Source organism: Cetorhinus maximus, chromosome 8 (genome assembly GCF_964194155.1).
Source record: "Cetorhinus maximus chromosome 8, sCetMax3.hap1.1, whole genome shotgun sequence".
NCBI classification, from domain to species: domain Eukaryota; kingdom Metazoa; phylum Chordata; class Chondrichthyes; order Lamniformes; family Cetorhinidae; genus Cetorhinus; species Cetorhinus maximus.
Window position 1 is genome coordinate 5,014,305 of NC_135886.1, and position 12,141 is coordinate 5,026,445.

Consider the following 12,141-nt stretch of genomic DNA (forward strand, 5'->3'; position numbering starts at 1 on the left):
GTCTTTGGATTACTCGCCTCCCCCTGTAATCTGCTGTCCTTACCTGGCTTGGCCTACATGTGACTCCAGGCCACTGTAATGTGGTTGACTCTTAAAATGCCCTCACAGCAAGGGCCATTAGGGATGGGCAATAAATGCCCACATCCCATGAACGAATAAAAAAAGGAAATTCGCTGGTTCATTCCCATGTCTTGACTAATTAGAGTCCTGGTTTAAATTTCAAACAATGCTTGGCAGTTAACTGTCTGCCACCATCAATGGAGTAATTCTCCATGGCAATGCCTCTAACAATCAGAGTCCGCATGCCAACCAATCAGCACCCTCTTCACATACAGATACAGTATGAATTTGTTGTTTCCCCTGACATTTGCATTTTCTTGCGAATTGCCCTGATGAGTGCTTCAACAAAAAATATCTCTTTTTTTAGCCATATTCAAAAAATAAGTTAATGTGACTTGAGGTTATAGAATCTTGTAGTAACACCCCCATGATCTGTATGAACCTTGGCCCACAATTGCTATCAATTGCAATGAAAATATATTCTCTAACTACAGTTAGTATGTGGCTTACACTAACATGCTTCAGCAAGGGTGCCCAAACACCTGAGGTAAAAGCCAATTGATATCTCCAGCGCTGATATACAAATGTCAGAAACACAGTTGCAACCCAAGGCTTGGATTCAGCAATGGGATTCCAGCCACACTAATGGTGGATTTATGTGTACACTTTAGCTGCCATGCTTAAGGTGCTGTGCAAACACCATGTCAGATCACTGAGCTGTTGCAGTCGGACCATGAAAATGAAATCCGCAGGAACCGGGGCTCCTTGATGCAAACTGCAGGTCCCTTAATGCAATGCAAATAGTTCTCATGTCTGTAGTGAGCTCAGAGCATTTGGTTCAGTTTGCTGCTTCTAGCGTAAAAGCATCTTAAAATATTGAGACAACCCAGTTCACCCTTACCAGACCCCCGCCAAAAAATAGTTGAATATTCTTCATAAGGCCAACTAGAAAGTAGTCAAGAAATGGCATGCAAGAATAGTAGGAAAATATCTTTTTTTTAAAAAAAAAAGATGAACCTTTGAGAAAGTGTTGTAATCTGAGTTTTTTAGGAAAACTGATAGTGATTTGCTAGTCAGCTGTGGTTGCTGAAAAACAAAGCTGCTTTTGCGTTTTCCATTTGGGATTTTTGCTCCGTTTGCTAAGACTGTTGAGTGGGAGGACTTCCTTAAAAAAAAGAGAGCCTGATCTTTCCAGTAGCCAGCCTTGGTGAGACAGGCAAATTTACCTTGGGGTTATCACAATACGTACAGATATCAGAGGTTGCCGCACCCTCTAAGGTCAATGTAAAAGTAGCTTTGTGCAATCTGAATTCGCACAGTCCTCCTTCACACCTGCTTTAATGACCTGACCACATATCATTCTTGTCAAATTCCTTCAGGGATAAAGCGTAACAGGGATAAAGCGTAACTTACTTCAATGCATCTACCAGCCTCAGTCAGAAACTTGTACTGTTTCAAGTATTCAGTCAAATCACTGACAAATAGTTTGAATTCAACAATCATATGCTTTTGGTGAGAGCTGGCAGCTAATTCATGTTTAAGACTATGTATGAATACGTACATAACCTTTATACTTTCGTGTCATGTGTAATAGTAGTTAACAAGTATTTTTATATACAGTACAGTAAGTCCTCACTTAAAGTTGTGGTTGCGTTCCTGAAAATCACGACTTGAAGTGAAATAAATTTATGTGAATCCTGGACTTCCATAGGGATCAATGTTAAAACCAGAGTTGGGTTATTTGGTTTTTCCGGGCAAGAAATGTCCGATGTACAAGTTGAAATACTATACAGTACAGGTACAGCACTGTGCACTCCTAGCTGGAATAACTTGCAAAATAAAATTATCACTGAATATGACAGAAATACCGTACACATTGAAATTAGATAACACTAAATCACCCAAACAAGCCCTGAGTAACATAGTTCCTGTGTCTCACCCACAGCATTCCTGAAACTCAGCTCGACTTTTTGATTGCTTTCCTTTTCATCTCTCTCTCTCTCTCTCTCTCTCTCTCTCTCTCTCTCTCCCCCGCCCCTTTCCCACTCTGTTTCTGTGTCTCTCTGTCCTTTCCCACTATCTCCCTTGTCTCCTTTCACAGTGTGTGTGTCTCTCTCTCTTTCTCTCTTCTTTCCCACTCTGCCCATCTGCCTGTCTCTCTCCTTTCCCACTTCTGTCTGTCTGTCGGTCTCTCTCTCTCCTTTTCCACTCTGCCCTCTGTCAGTCTCTTTCTCTCTGTCTCTCTTGTCTAAACCCCCCACCCACCCCGAATTACTCACAGTTCATCACCTGACCTGCGGCCAGCAGCTTCCCGTCCCGTCCCTGCCCTGATCTTGGACCTCGATCTCTCCTCGCAGCCTGGGCCTCTGGTGGCTGTGGCGGCAGCTCTGGCATCAGAACGTGGTGGCGGCTGGCCTTGGGTTCCCAGCGCAGGGTGGGCGGGGCCAGAGTTCAGACGACGTATAATCAAAAATGGTGAGATAAATCAAAAAAGTGGTCCTGAAGAGCTAACAGCGTAAAAGCAAAATGACTTAAGGCAACTTCTAGTGAGGATTTGCTGAATCAATGTATTCAGACTAATAACTTTAGTGACCGACTATTTCATAATGGTTATTCCGTGAACTCAGATTCTAATGGAGCTCAGCGCAGGACAACTTAGACAGATGACTCTTGTGCCCACCCTGAGTACGTTTACTGGACCTTGTTTGCGGTGTTCATTTAGAAGTTGCATTCTTTCAGCTGCGAGGGATGCATCCTGTATTGGGGAGGAAAAAGTCACTGTCTTATCCCAGCAACAAAGTGCAGCTTTAGGCAGCGGTGCTGATCAAGTTCCTGAAGGAGCCTGACACCCAGAGGGTACTGCTGTTCTTACCGAGAGAGAAAAAAATAGTGGAGAATAAAAAGTTGCTCGATTTCAGTTCAGTACTGGAGTAGGGAAAGGTGAAATTCTGAGGATGATCTTGAGAGAAAAAGCTACATGTAAAAAAAAAAAATTATAGGTTTAACCAAAAAAAAAGAGATGGGCAGGATTTTATGTATGCAGGTAAATCAAGGTTATGATCAAGCCTTTTGATCAACTGCATAGCTTGTATTGGCATACTTGCTTTAATGTTGAATTAATGCCACCATTTTAAATGGACACTCGCTTTCAGTAGGTGATATATTGCAAATGAACCAGCTAGTTCTATTGGGCTGTAATTCCTTTAACAAAACATCACAGATTCCAGAGGGTTTAGCTCCAGATTGTTTCTCTTTTCAGTTAACAGCACTTGAAACTACTGGAATATATGGCTTTCAAACATGCTGTCTGAGAATGTGCTTTTACTAATGGGTCTTTAATTAAGGAGATATAAACAGCAATTTTCTGTTTTTCATTACAAGATAATCTCCCCCCATCAGGGACTTTTCACACTGCTGGGCATTTGTTATTAGGGATGAACTATTCCTTCAATCGCATGTTCTTTTAAATTAAACTTTTTAAAAGAGCGTGTGATTTATTTTTTTTTGTTACTAGTTTTAAGATTATCGCAAGCAAGTCTTCATTTACTTTACTACATATGCAGATGCAGTATTTGTGTAGCTTTGTTTAAGTCTGATGTCTATAATACACTAAATGAGCCAAGCTAACACATGTCTGTGGGTTTGAACTAGAGTGAGTACCTAATTTGGGTTGATGGTCCAGTGCAATACTGTGGCAGTGCTGTGTTGTTGGTGATGCTGTTCTTCAGAGGAGATATTAGTGCAAGGTCCTGTCTGTTCAAGGTGAATGTTGAAGGTCTAAGAGGAAGGCAAGAAGGTTTAGCGTTCTGGAAGGTCAAGATCCAATGAACTGGGGACGCTGATCCTGTTTATAGATTAATCTAAACAATTCCTAAAGTACAAAAGATTTCTAATTAGAAAATATTGCCATCAGCAAAATATTTGTGTTCTAAAAAAAATGAACAATTGTACAATTTATTTTGTCAGTTTGGTAAAAATTCTCTTGCTAAGACCATATAAATATAGTTAATGTGCGTGCTTTGTGTTTCTAAAATGTCATCTAGCTAATGTTGAGTAGAAACAATGAGCTTAATTATGTTGGTTTTTATAAGCTTAGTGAAATGCTCTGACCCATGAAATGTCATCAGCTGATCCCTTCGGATTCTCACACTGAATATTGGAGAGCTTAGTTCATTGATTTATCCTTCCTGCTGTGAAGTTTTATTTCAGTTTATGTTTTGCAGATGATAATCTGATAATTATGGAAAATCTGCTTGAAGTCATTGGTGCTCATTTAGTTGAACTCTCTGTCCACTTTTGAATCCTTTTAAGCTTGTTATAGCTCGGTTTCAAACATTTGAGCATTTCCCTATAATTATTGTTTTTTTTCACCTGCACACCCCTTAGGATTTGCGGTGTTTGCTTGGAAAGGGGAGTCTGAAGATGATTTCTGGTGGTGCATTGATTGTTGTGTGAACATGAACGGATGGCAAGCAAATATGGTAAATGAACTACTTTTCTAGCCACATTGAGGACTGAAAGTTCTGTTTATTAGGTATTCTTCCTCCAAAGCATTCCATGCTCTGACAATTTCTCCTAGCCTCTCTTCTCCACATCTCTCATTAACAAGTCTAAGTTGACATTTGTTTATATTAACTCCCCAGTCAGAGGAAATAGTCTTTCCCTATTCACTCTGTCACACTTTATAATTTTAAGTACCTCAATTAAATCTCCTTTTACTCTTCTTTGCTTCAGTGGAAATAGACCCAGTAGTTCAAATCACTTTCTGCAACTATAATTTCTGATCCGTGATATGATGGCTTTAAAAACTTTTTATCTAATGAGCTACCCAAAACAACATACACTATTCTCAACTGTGGCCTAGGCAATGTTTTGTACAAACTTATCATTTCTTTGTTGGTTTGTGCCCCCATTTATGAAACTGAAAAGACTGTTTTTAATGGCTCTCTCCCTACATGCCTTTCTTTAAGAAAAAAAATGAAGGGTGTCAGTGCTGGGAAATGAAGTGTTTTTCAACTGTTGTCAGCATTTTCATTTACTCCAGTCTTTGGAAGGGATTGTGGCAATATGAAGTTTTCTGTTTTTCACTCCAACTACTCTAGTGGGGCCTCAGACCAAGATTGCCAATTTGTACCAAATGGTGTTTGTGCGTCATGCATGTATCTGCAAGGAAATGGGTGCAAATGGTTCTTGTGTGTGTGAATTAGGATCTTCACACCACAAGTTAGGGCTGGTTTAAGATTCCGGTCCCGGAGCTTAAAGGACAGCGTACTTACACCCCTACCATAGTTTTGGTTTAAAGCTTTCCAAATCCAACTGGGGTTTCATGTACTCTCTTGCTAATTGTAAGACTGCAGTAATAAAATGACTTTCAGCTTTTTTAATGAGCACCAAATCGTTTTCTTATCTCCATAATATCCTTTGTTCTCTTCCTGTCCTCTGATTGCACTTTGTCACTCTCTAGCTGCCAGGAGATGTGCAGATAGCCAGTTACAACTCTTCAAACCTTTTTCATTCCTTTTCTGACACAATAACATGACTGAGTTGGAATGGTGAGGGTAAAACCAACGTCCAGATTCTTTAGAATCTCAGCGTATTGTGCTTCTGACATGACTAAGCTTTTCTTAGTTGGTTAAAGGAGATTAGATAGCTTGAAAAAATATAACTGAGAGCTTTAGAAAAGATTTCAATATAGTAGTTCTTGATTTAGGGAAATTAAATTGTGTTGTGAAAAGATATGTAATGACGTTTCGAAACCTGCGATATCCATTTCGTTTAATTGCAAGTTTCTATTCTTTAGTGAACTGTAATTATTGAAATTGATATGTTTTACATTAGTTTTCATTAAAGAAAACACAACCTCATTAAAAAATGGCCACTCCAATGCAAAATGCAGAATTTTAAATGGCTGTTAGTTAATAGTGCCCCCAGGAGGAGGTAATCTGCCAATACATTGCATTCACTGCGTAAGAAAATGTTCACAGTGTTGCATAGTAATTTATTACAGGTTTTATAGCTATCAAGGCTTTTAAAGCCTAGAGTGGGGAGTATGATTAAAGGGGAGGCCTATAGAAAAGAGTGACCTTGCAGCAGTTAAGGTGTCCTACAAGAACACAATTTAATCTTATCATAGGATTATTTTATAGGCTCCCGGACCCTGTTAATATTCACCGTGGAAATGTAAGAGGCATGGAAAATTTATCTTTCCTTTTCAGTTCTGATATCCGACCTTGACTGAGATAATTGTTCCCACTGCACTATCTCCAGCAGCATTTGAGCAAAGTCTAGCAATGTCAAACACGTTCAGTAAACTTTTTTTAATTATGAGCTTCTGTTGACTAATAATTCTCGGTCACAAAATAAATAATGAAAATTTTCCAAACTCCTGTCCAGCTGATGTAGGACGTATACCCGCAATGCAAACAGAAACTGGATCCAACTGAAAACTTAACACAGCTCACCTCACAGTCTCCTTCCCTTCAACTAATCTATACCTAATTTCCTTAGCCTTTCCTCTTAGCCTAAAAACTTGGTGGTGGATTTATCGACTTTTGCTGAATATGCAAAAGTTAGTGGCGATCTTTATCTGTGTTTTGTTTTCTCCCTCATAGATACTGGATGATGGTGGAGATTTGACACACTGGGTCTATAAGAAATATCCCAATGTTTTTAAGAAAATCCGAGGCATTGTAGAGGAAAGTGTGACTGGTGTTCACAGGTGGGAACATTAAAAGTTTTCAGTTAAAAGAACAATCTTGACAACTAGTAATCGGAGATCTACAGTAAAAAGGAAAGTGGAGGACATATAGTGGGAGAAAACAGTGGTTCCATCCATAGTTGATGGAAGGATGAAATAGCTAAGATCACTACTGCTCCACAACTCTTTAGTGAATATTTTCTAGAGAATACCAAAAACTGATGAATAGATGACTTAGTAGCTTAGTGCATTAGGATGTGAGCTGATGCTACAGTTTTCCACATGTGATCTCGGCTTTGCTGCAATATGAAAATGTCGTGGGAAGCTCAGGCGCGATTCCTTAGGGACTGTATTCTTGTGTAGAAATTGTCTACACTCGTTTTTGAGCTGTGTCATGCCAAAGGCAACATTTACGATGGCACGTTTGTACTACATTCTTAGATGAGCTATATATATTTCTCACTTATTTATTGGGCTTATGAGTACTATTAGTGTCCTTCCTGTATCAAATATTGCATTTTCAGTTGAAGCAAAAAGCAGTTTGAGTTTCACATCAAGGCAAGCGTTCAGATCAGCGCGAGTAGATAGCCTTACTGATTGACTTGCCATTGGTGGCTTCATAATGAAAACTATTGAAGTAAATCATTTAAAATCATTCCCAAATGCTCAAACTGAGCGTCTTGATAGTTTTATTTCTCATTCCTTAGTGCCATTATCTTTCAGTTTTCCGCCAAGTACCCTTTAGGCTACAGTTTCACCAGTTGCTCCCAGAAGTGAACCTTGTACCCTCTACCATCCATAGTGTACCCAGGATCTTGTTAAAGGATAACATAACTTGTAAATTGTAATGGAGAACTCTTGCTCTTTAAACCAACTTCTGAAATTTGATGCTTGCCACCGTGTGAAGCCTTGCATCCAGGCAGAAGGTGGTCTGAAAATTTAACCAAGAGGCAGCACACTTTCAACCAACAGCTTCTTTAATTACATGAATGAGCAATATGCAGTTTTCATAGAGCAATCAATTTTCCTTTACTCCTTAATTATGGAAAGCAAGGAAAATGCTTATTTACTTACTCTCTAAAAATAGGCTGGCCTTCAGTAGCCAAATTTTTGAAGTGAAGCTAGTTCATATTTTTAAAACTCAAGACAGATTATTGGTGCTGCGAAAACTGAACAACTCTTTCTTTGTCCACGAGAAACAGAGCAAGCAAGCAAAATAACTCCCTCCCCTTAATTCTGTAAGATAAACGGCTTGTCCAAACAAGCAGTCATTTGGGCCACTACCCTGAGGTGGGAGCATACTTTGGAGGCTCTCATGCAACTACCTTAATAGCCAAGTACATGCACCTGCCTCACTCATGAAATGATACCTGGACTTTTAGGTGTTAGAGGAACCATCTTGCCATAGTAGAATATGTTTGAGATTATGCATTACAATCCTCTTTTTGAATAACTAATGCTTCACATCAGTATTCTACACATCCTGGTTTTAAAATGCTAGCTTATTGTTTTTTAAAACATTAATCTAGCACCACCGAAATATATTTTGGAAAAAAAATCAACTTGAGAAGGCCAGGCAAAATCCAATTTTCCACAGTTAGCAAAGAGACAAATTCCATCAACACTTGAACACTATAACATAATCAGTGTTTCGGTATGTGAATGCTACTCTGGGAATGCACTCTTGTGTGTATACACAGGGCCAGAAAGCAACATTAAAACAGTCAGGATAACTCTGGTATATCAGCCGCACATCAACTAGATCCTTAACATATATCAAAGGTTAGAAAAAATGGCTACGCATTAAGGTTTTGTCTTTATTTTTATTTTTTTTAAATATTTCAGACTGTATCAGTTGTCAAAAGCAGGCAAGCTCTGCGTCCCAGCCATGAATGTGAATGATTCTGTTACCAAACAAAAATTCGATAACCTCTACTGCTGCAGGGAATCGATCTTGGATGGGTGAGAAATACAGTATTTTGGGGTTTTTTTGGGTTTGGAAAGATTTTGTATGTAATTAACATGTATAACTTGTGTATGCTATCCTCTTAATTTCAGCAGAAAAACAATAAGTGTTTTTAACTGAAACAGAATTTCTTACCTGCTAGAAAAGCCTTGTTGAATGGATGAGACTGGTTTTGCTCTGTTAATATTTGCAATTCAGGATGTGCACCTGTGTGCACAGCAGCACAATCATTGCTCATTTTGGGGATTCTGTGTTTGTTTAATCAGTGTCCGTTGCACCTAAAAAAAAGTATTTTGCCCTTACTCCTGAATAATTCTCAATCATCGGATCGCTGCACATGTTCCTTTAAATATGCTTTGTTTACCTACTGAAGGGAGGGTTTATAATCTATAGGGTAGTTGCAATCCCATCAGATTGGAAAATAGCAAATGTAACTACTCTTCAAGAAAGCAGGAATGTAGAAAGCAGGAAACTACAGGCCAGTTAATTAACATCTGTCAAACAATCATGCAGAATCAGCATGGTTTTGTGAAAGGGAAATAGTGTTTGACGATGTTTATTAGAGCTCTTTTGAGGAAGTGACAAGCAATGTGGATAAAGGGGACTGTGTGGATGTGGTGTACTTAGATTTCCAGAACGTGCCACATTAAAGATTACTACACAAAAGAAGAGCTCATGGTGTAGGGGATGATGTATTAGCATTGGCGCTAGCTAACCAGAAACGAGAGTAGGCATAAATAGGTCATTTTCAGGTTGGCAAGATTAAATGAGTGGAATGTCACAGAAATCAATGCTGGGCCTCAACTATTTACAATCTACATCAGTGACTTGAATTAATGCTAAATTTTCTGATGACACAAGGACATGTAGGAGAGTAAGTTGTGAAGAGGTCATAAGAGTCTGCAAAGGGATACAGACAGGTTAAGTGAGTGGCCAAAAATTTGACAGATGGAGTGTAATGTGGGCTAATGTGAACTTGCCCACTTTGGCAAGAAGAATAGAAAAGCAGCGTATTATTTAAATGGAGAGCGATTGAGATACAAAGGGATCTGAATGTCCTGGTACAGGAATCACAAAAAGTTAGTATGCAGGTACACCAAGTGATTAGGAAGGCAAATGGGATGTTCTTGTTTATTGCAAGGGGAATGGAATATAAAAGTAGGGAAGTATTACTGTAGTTGTACAGTTGTGGTGTTGGTGAGACCACATCTGGAGTACTGTGTACAGTTTTGGTCTCCATATTTGAGAAAGTATATAAATGCATTAGAAGCAGTTCAGAGAATGTTCACTGGACTGATTCCTTGGATGAAGGGGTTATCTTATGAGGAAAGGCTAGGCCTATATCCATTGGAGTTTAGAAGAATGAGAGGTGATCTTATTGAAACATATAAGATCCTGAGGGGACTTGACAGAGTGGATGCTGAAAGGATATTTCCCATTATGGGAGAGATGAGAACTAGGGGACACGGTTTAAACATAAGGGGTAAAATAAAAACAGAAAATGTTGGAAAAACTCAGCAGAGCTGAAGAAGAGTCAGACGGCCTTGAAACGTTTACTCTGTTTCTGTCTCCACAGATGCTGCCAGACCTTTTGAGTTTTTCCAGCATTTTCAGTTTTTATTTCAGATTTCCAGCATCTGCAGTATTTTGCTTTTATTTTTTATAATAAAAATAAGAGGTCTCCCATTTAAGACGGAGATGAGAATTTTTTTCTGAGGTTATTAGTCTTTGGAATTCTTTTTCCAGACAGCAGTGGAGGCAGGGTCATTGAATATTTTTAAGGCTGAGTTAGGTAGATTCTTGACTGACAAGGGAGTCAAAGGGTAGAAGGGATTGACAGGAAAGTAGATCTGCCTCAAGTGGATCAGCCATGATCTTATTGAATGGTGGAGCAGGCTTGAGGGGCCGAATGGCCTATGTCTGTATGTAACCTTTGAGCATGTGGAATTATTTCAATAAATGCCGAATGCAGAACATAGTAATATTCGATTTGATTAGAAGTCCTTGGATGAGGGAGCTCAGTTTTGATTTTTGGATATACTTAGCTGCTTGTATGTAGGTTATTGTGCGCCTCCACACCCCACTTCCCTCCCCATCATCCGATCTCCTGATGTGAGACCCCCGCACTGAGTGGAAGCAGTAAAGGAAACTTTATTTGCTAAAACTGGTAGCCAGGATGATCAGGCATCAAAAAAGGAACAGAATTGTCATTCAGCACTAACCTGAATAAATCCAGCAAGTTTACTTTAATGTTGCCCTTGGTTGCATGAGATTCACGTGCCTGGAGCTGGGGACATTAATACCACAATAAAGCAGCCGTTAAAACTAACAAAATATTGAAAAATCATCTTGAAGCCCCAAACTCTTGTTAATTCAGGGTATGAATTGAAAGTGTGCTGCGACATTGTTTACTGTTCTCCCCTTGCCCAATTATTTGCTTCTCTTTTCACCTGAAGATTCTCTGATGGTGGACATGTCTTTGCTGGTTTCAGCTGACCTCCCAAGCTGTTATTTTTTGTGTGAACTTAGGTTATGTGGCAGACAGGGTGTTGGCATTGTGCTCGATCCCAAATGCAAGTGCCTTATTTCCAGCAGGAATCACTGGATAGGGATCTGGAGCAGGGGCTGCTGCTTTGCTAGTTTTATTGTTCTTTCCTAGCTCAGGGACATGGACCATTTCTGCCTCTGTTCTGCTGCACCAGCTAACATCAACCAATCCTGCTGTCAGGGGAGTGAGTTCCCTTGTAGAATCCTAGCTGACGTAAGAGCTCCCAATGTGCCCAGAAGAACATGTATAAATCAAATTGGATCGCAAATCATTATTTTGGTTGAAGTTACAAACCTGCTATTCTCACACAGTTCATAAACTATGAATCTCATCATCTGCTTCTCTCCTGTTGCCAGCTTAAAGAGAACAACAGATGTGATGTTCGGTGGAAAGCAAGTGGTGGTGTGTGGATATGGAGAGGTAATGTCCAACCTACCGCCTATTATTTCTGTAAATAAATGGACACTTTAATTTACCTGATGGTTTTTAATATTTAGTTTTATAACCCTGTTTGCAATCCAATTTTTGTATTAAATATTATCAATCAGCACTCATTCCAGTTAACTGCAGATTGCTGGTCTTGATTTTTGTAATTTTTGCATGGTCATTATGCAAATATTGGATCATTGGATATCTGATTTGTAAGCTGTTCTGAGAGCGCATTCCTGTTGATTTGGATTCTGTTGCTGGTGCTGTGGCAGCTATTGTACATAAATGAAAAAGTGTTGCAACTTCTGAACAAGCTATTATTGCACAAAAGTATTGAGAGTCAGTGCCCCTCGCAGAAAGACAGCAGAATGATTCATGTATTACATGGTCCTTCATTCCCATACTTTCTTTGCAAATGCAAAAGTGAAATAACCAAAGTTA

At 39.3% G+C, this 12,141-nt stretch overlaps 1 protein-coding gene across 4 annotated transcripts in view; it reads left to right on the forward strand.

The window, feature by feature from the left end:
• LOC144683393 (S-adenosylhomocysteine hydrolase-like protein 1) overlaps nt 1-12,141 on the forward strand; it is a 107,583-nt gene that overhangs the window by 77,534 nt on the left and 17,908 nt on the right. For all 4 annotated transcript variants that reach the window (XM_078546358.1, XM_078546359.1, XM_078546361.1 and 1 more), the window contains exons 6-9: nt 4,447-4,541; nt 6,672-6,778; nt 8,603-8,719; nt 11,628-11,691. In XM_078546358.1, the coding sequence (XP_078402484.1) occupies nt 4,447-4,541; nt 6,672-6,778; nt 8,603-8,719; nt 11,628-11,691 (383 nt within the window). The remainder of the gene's footprint in view (nt 1-4,446; nt 4,542-6,671; nt 6,779-8,602; nt 8,720-11,627; nt 11,692-12,141) is intronic.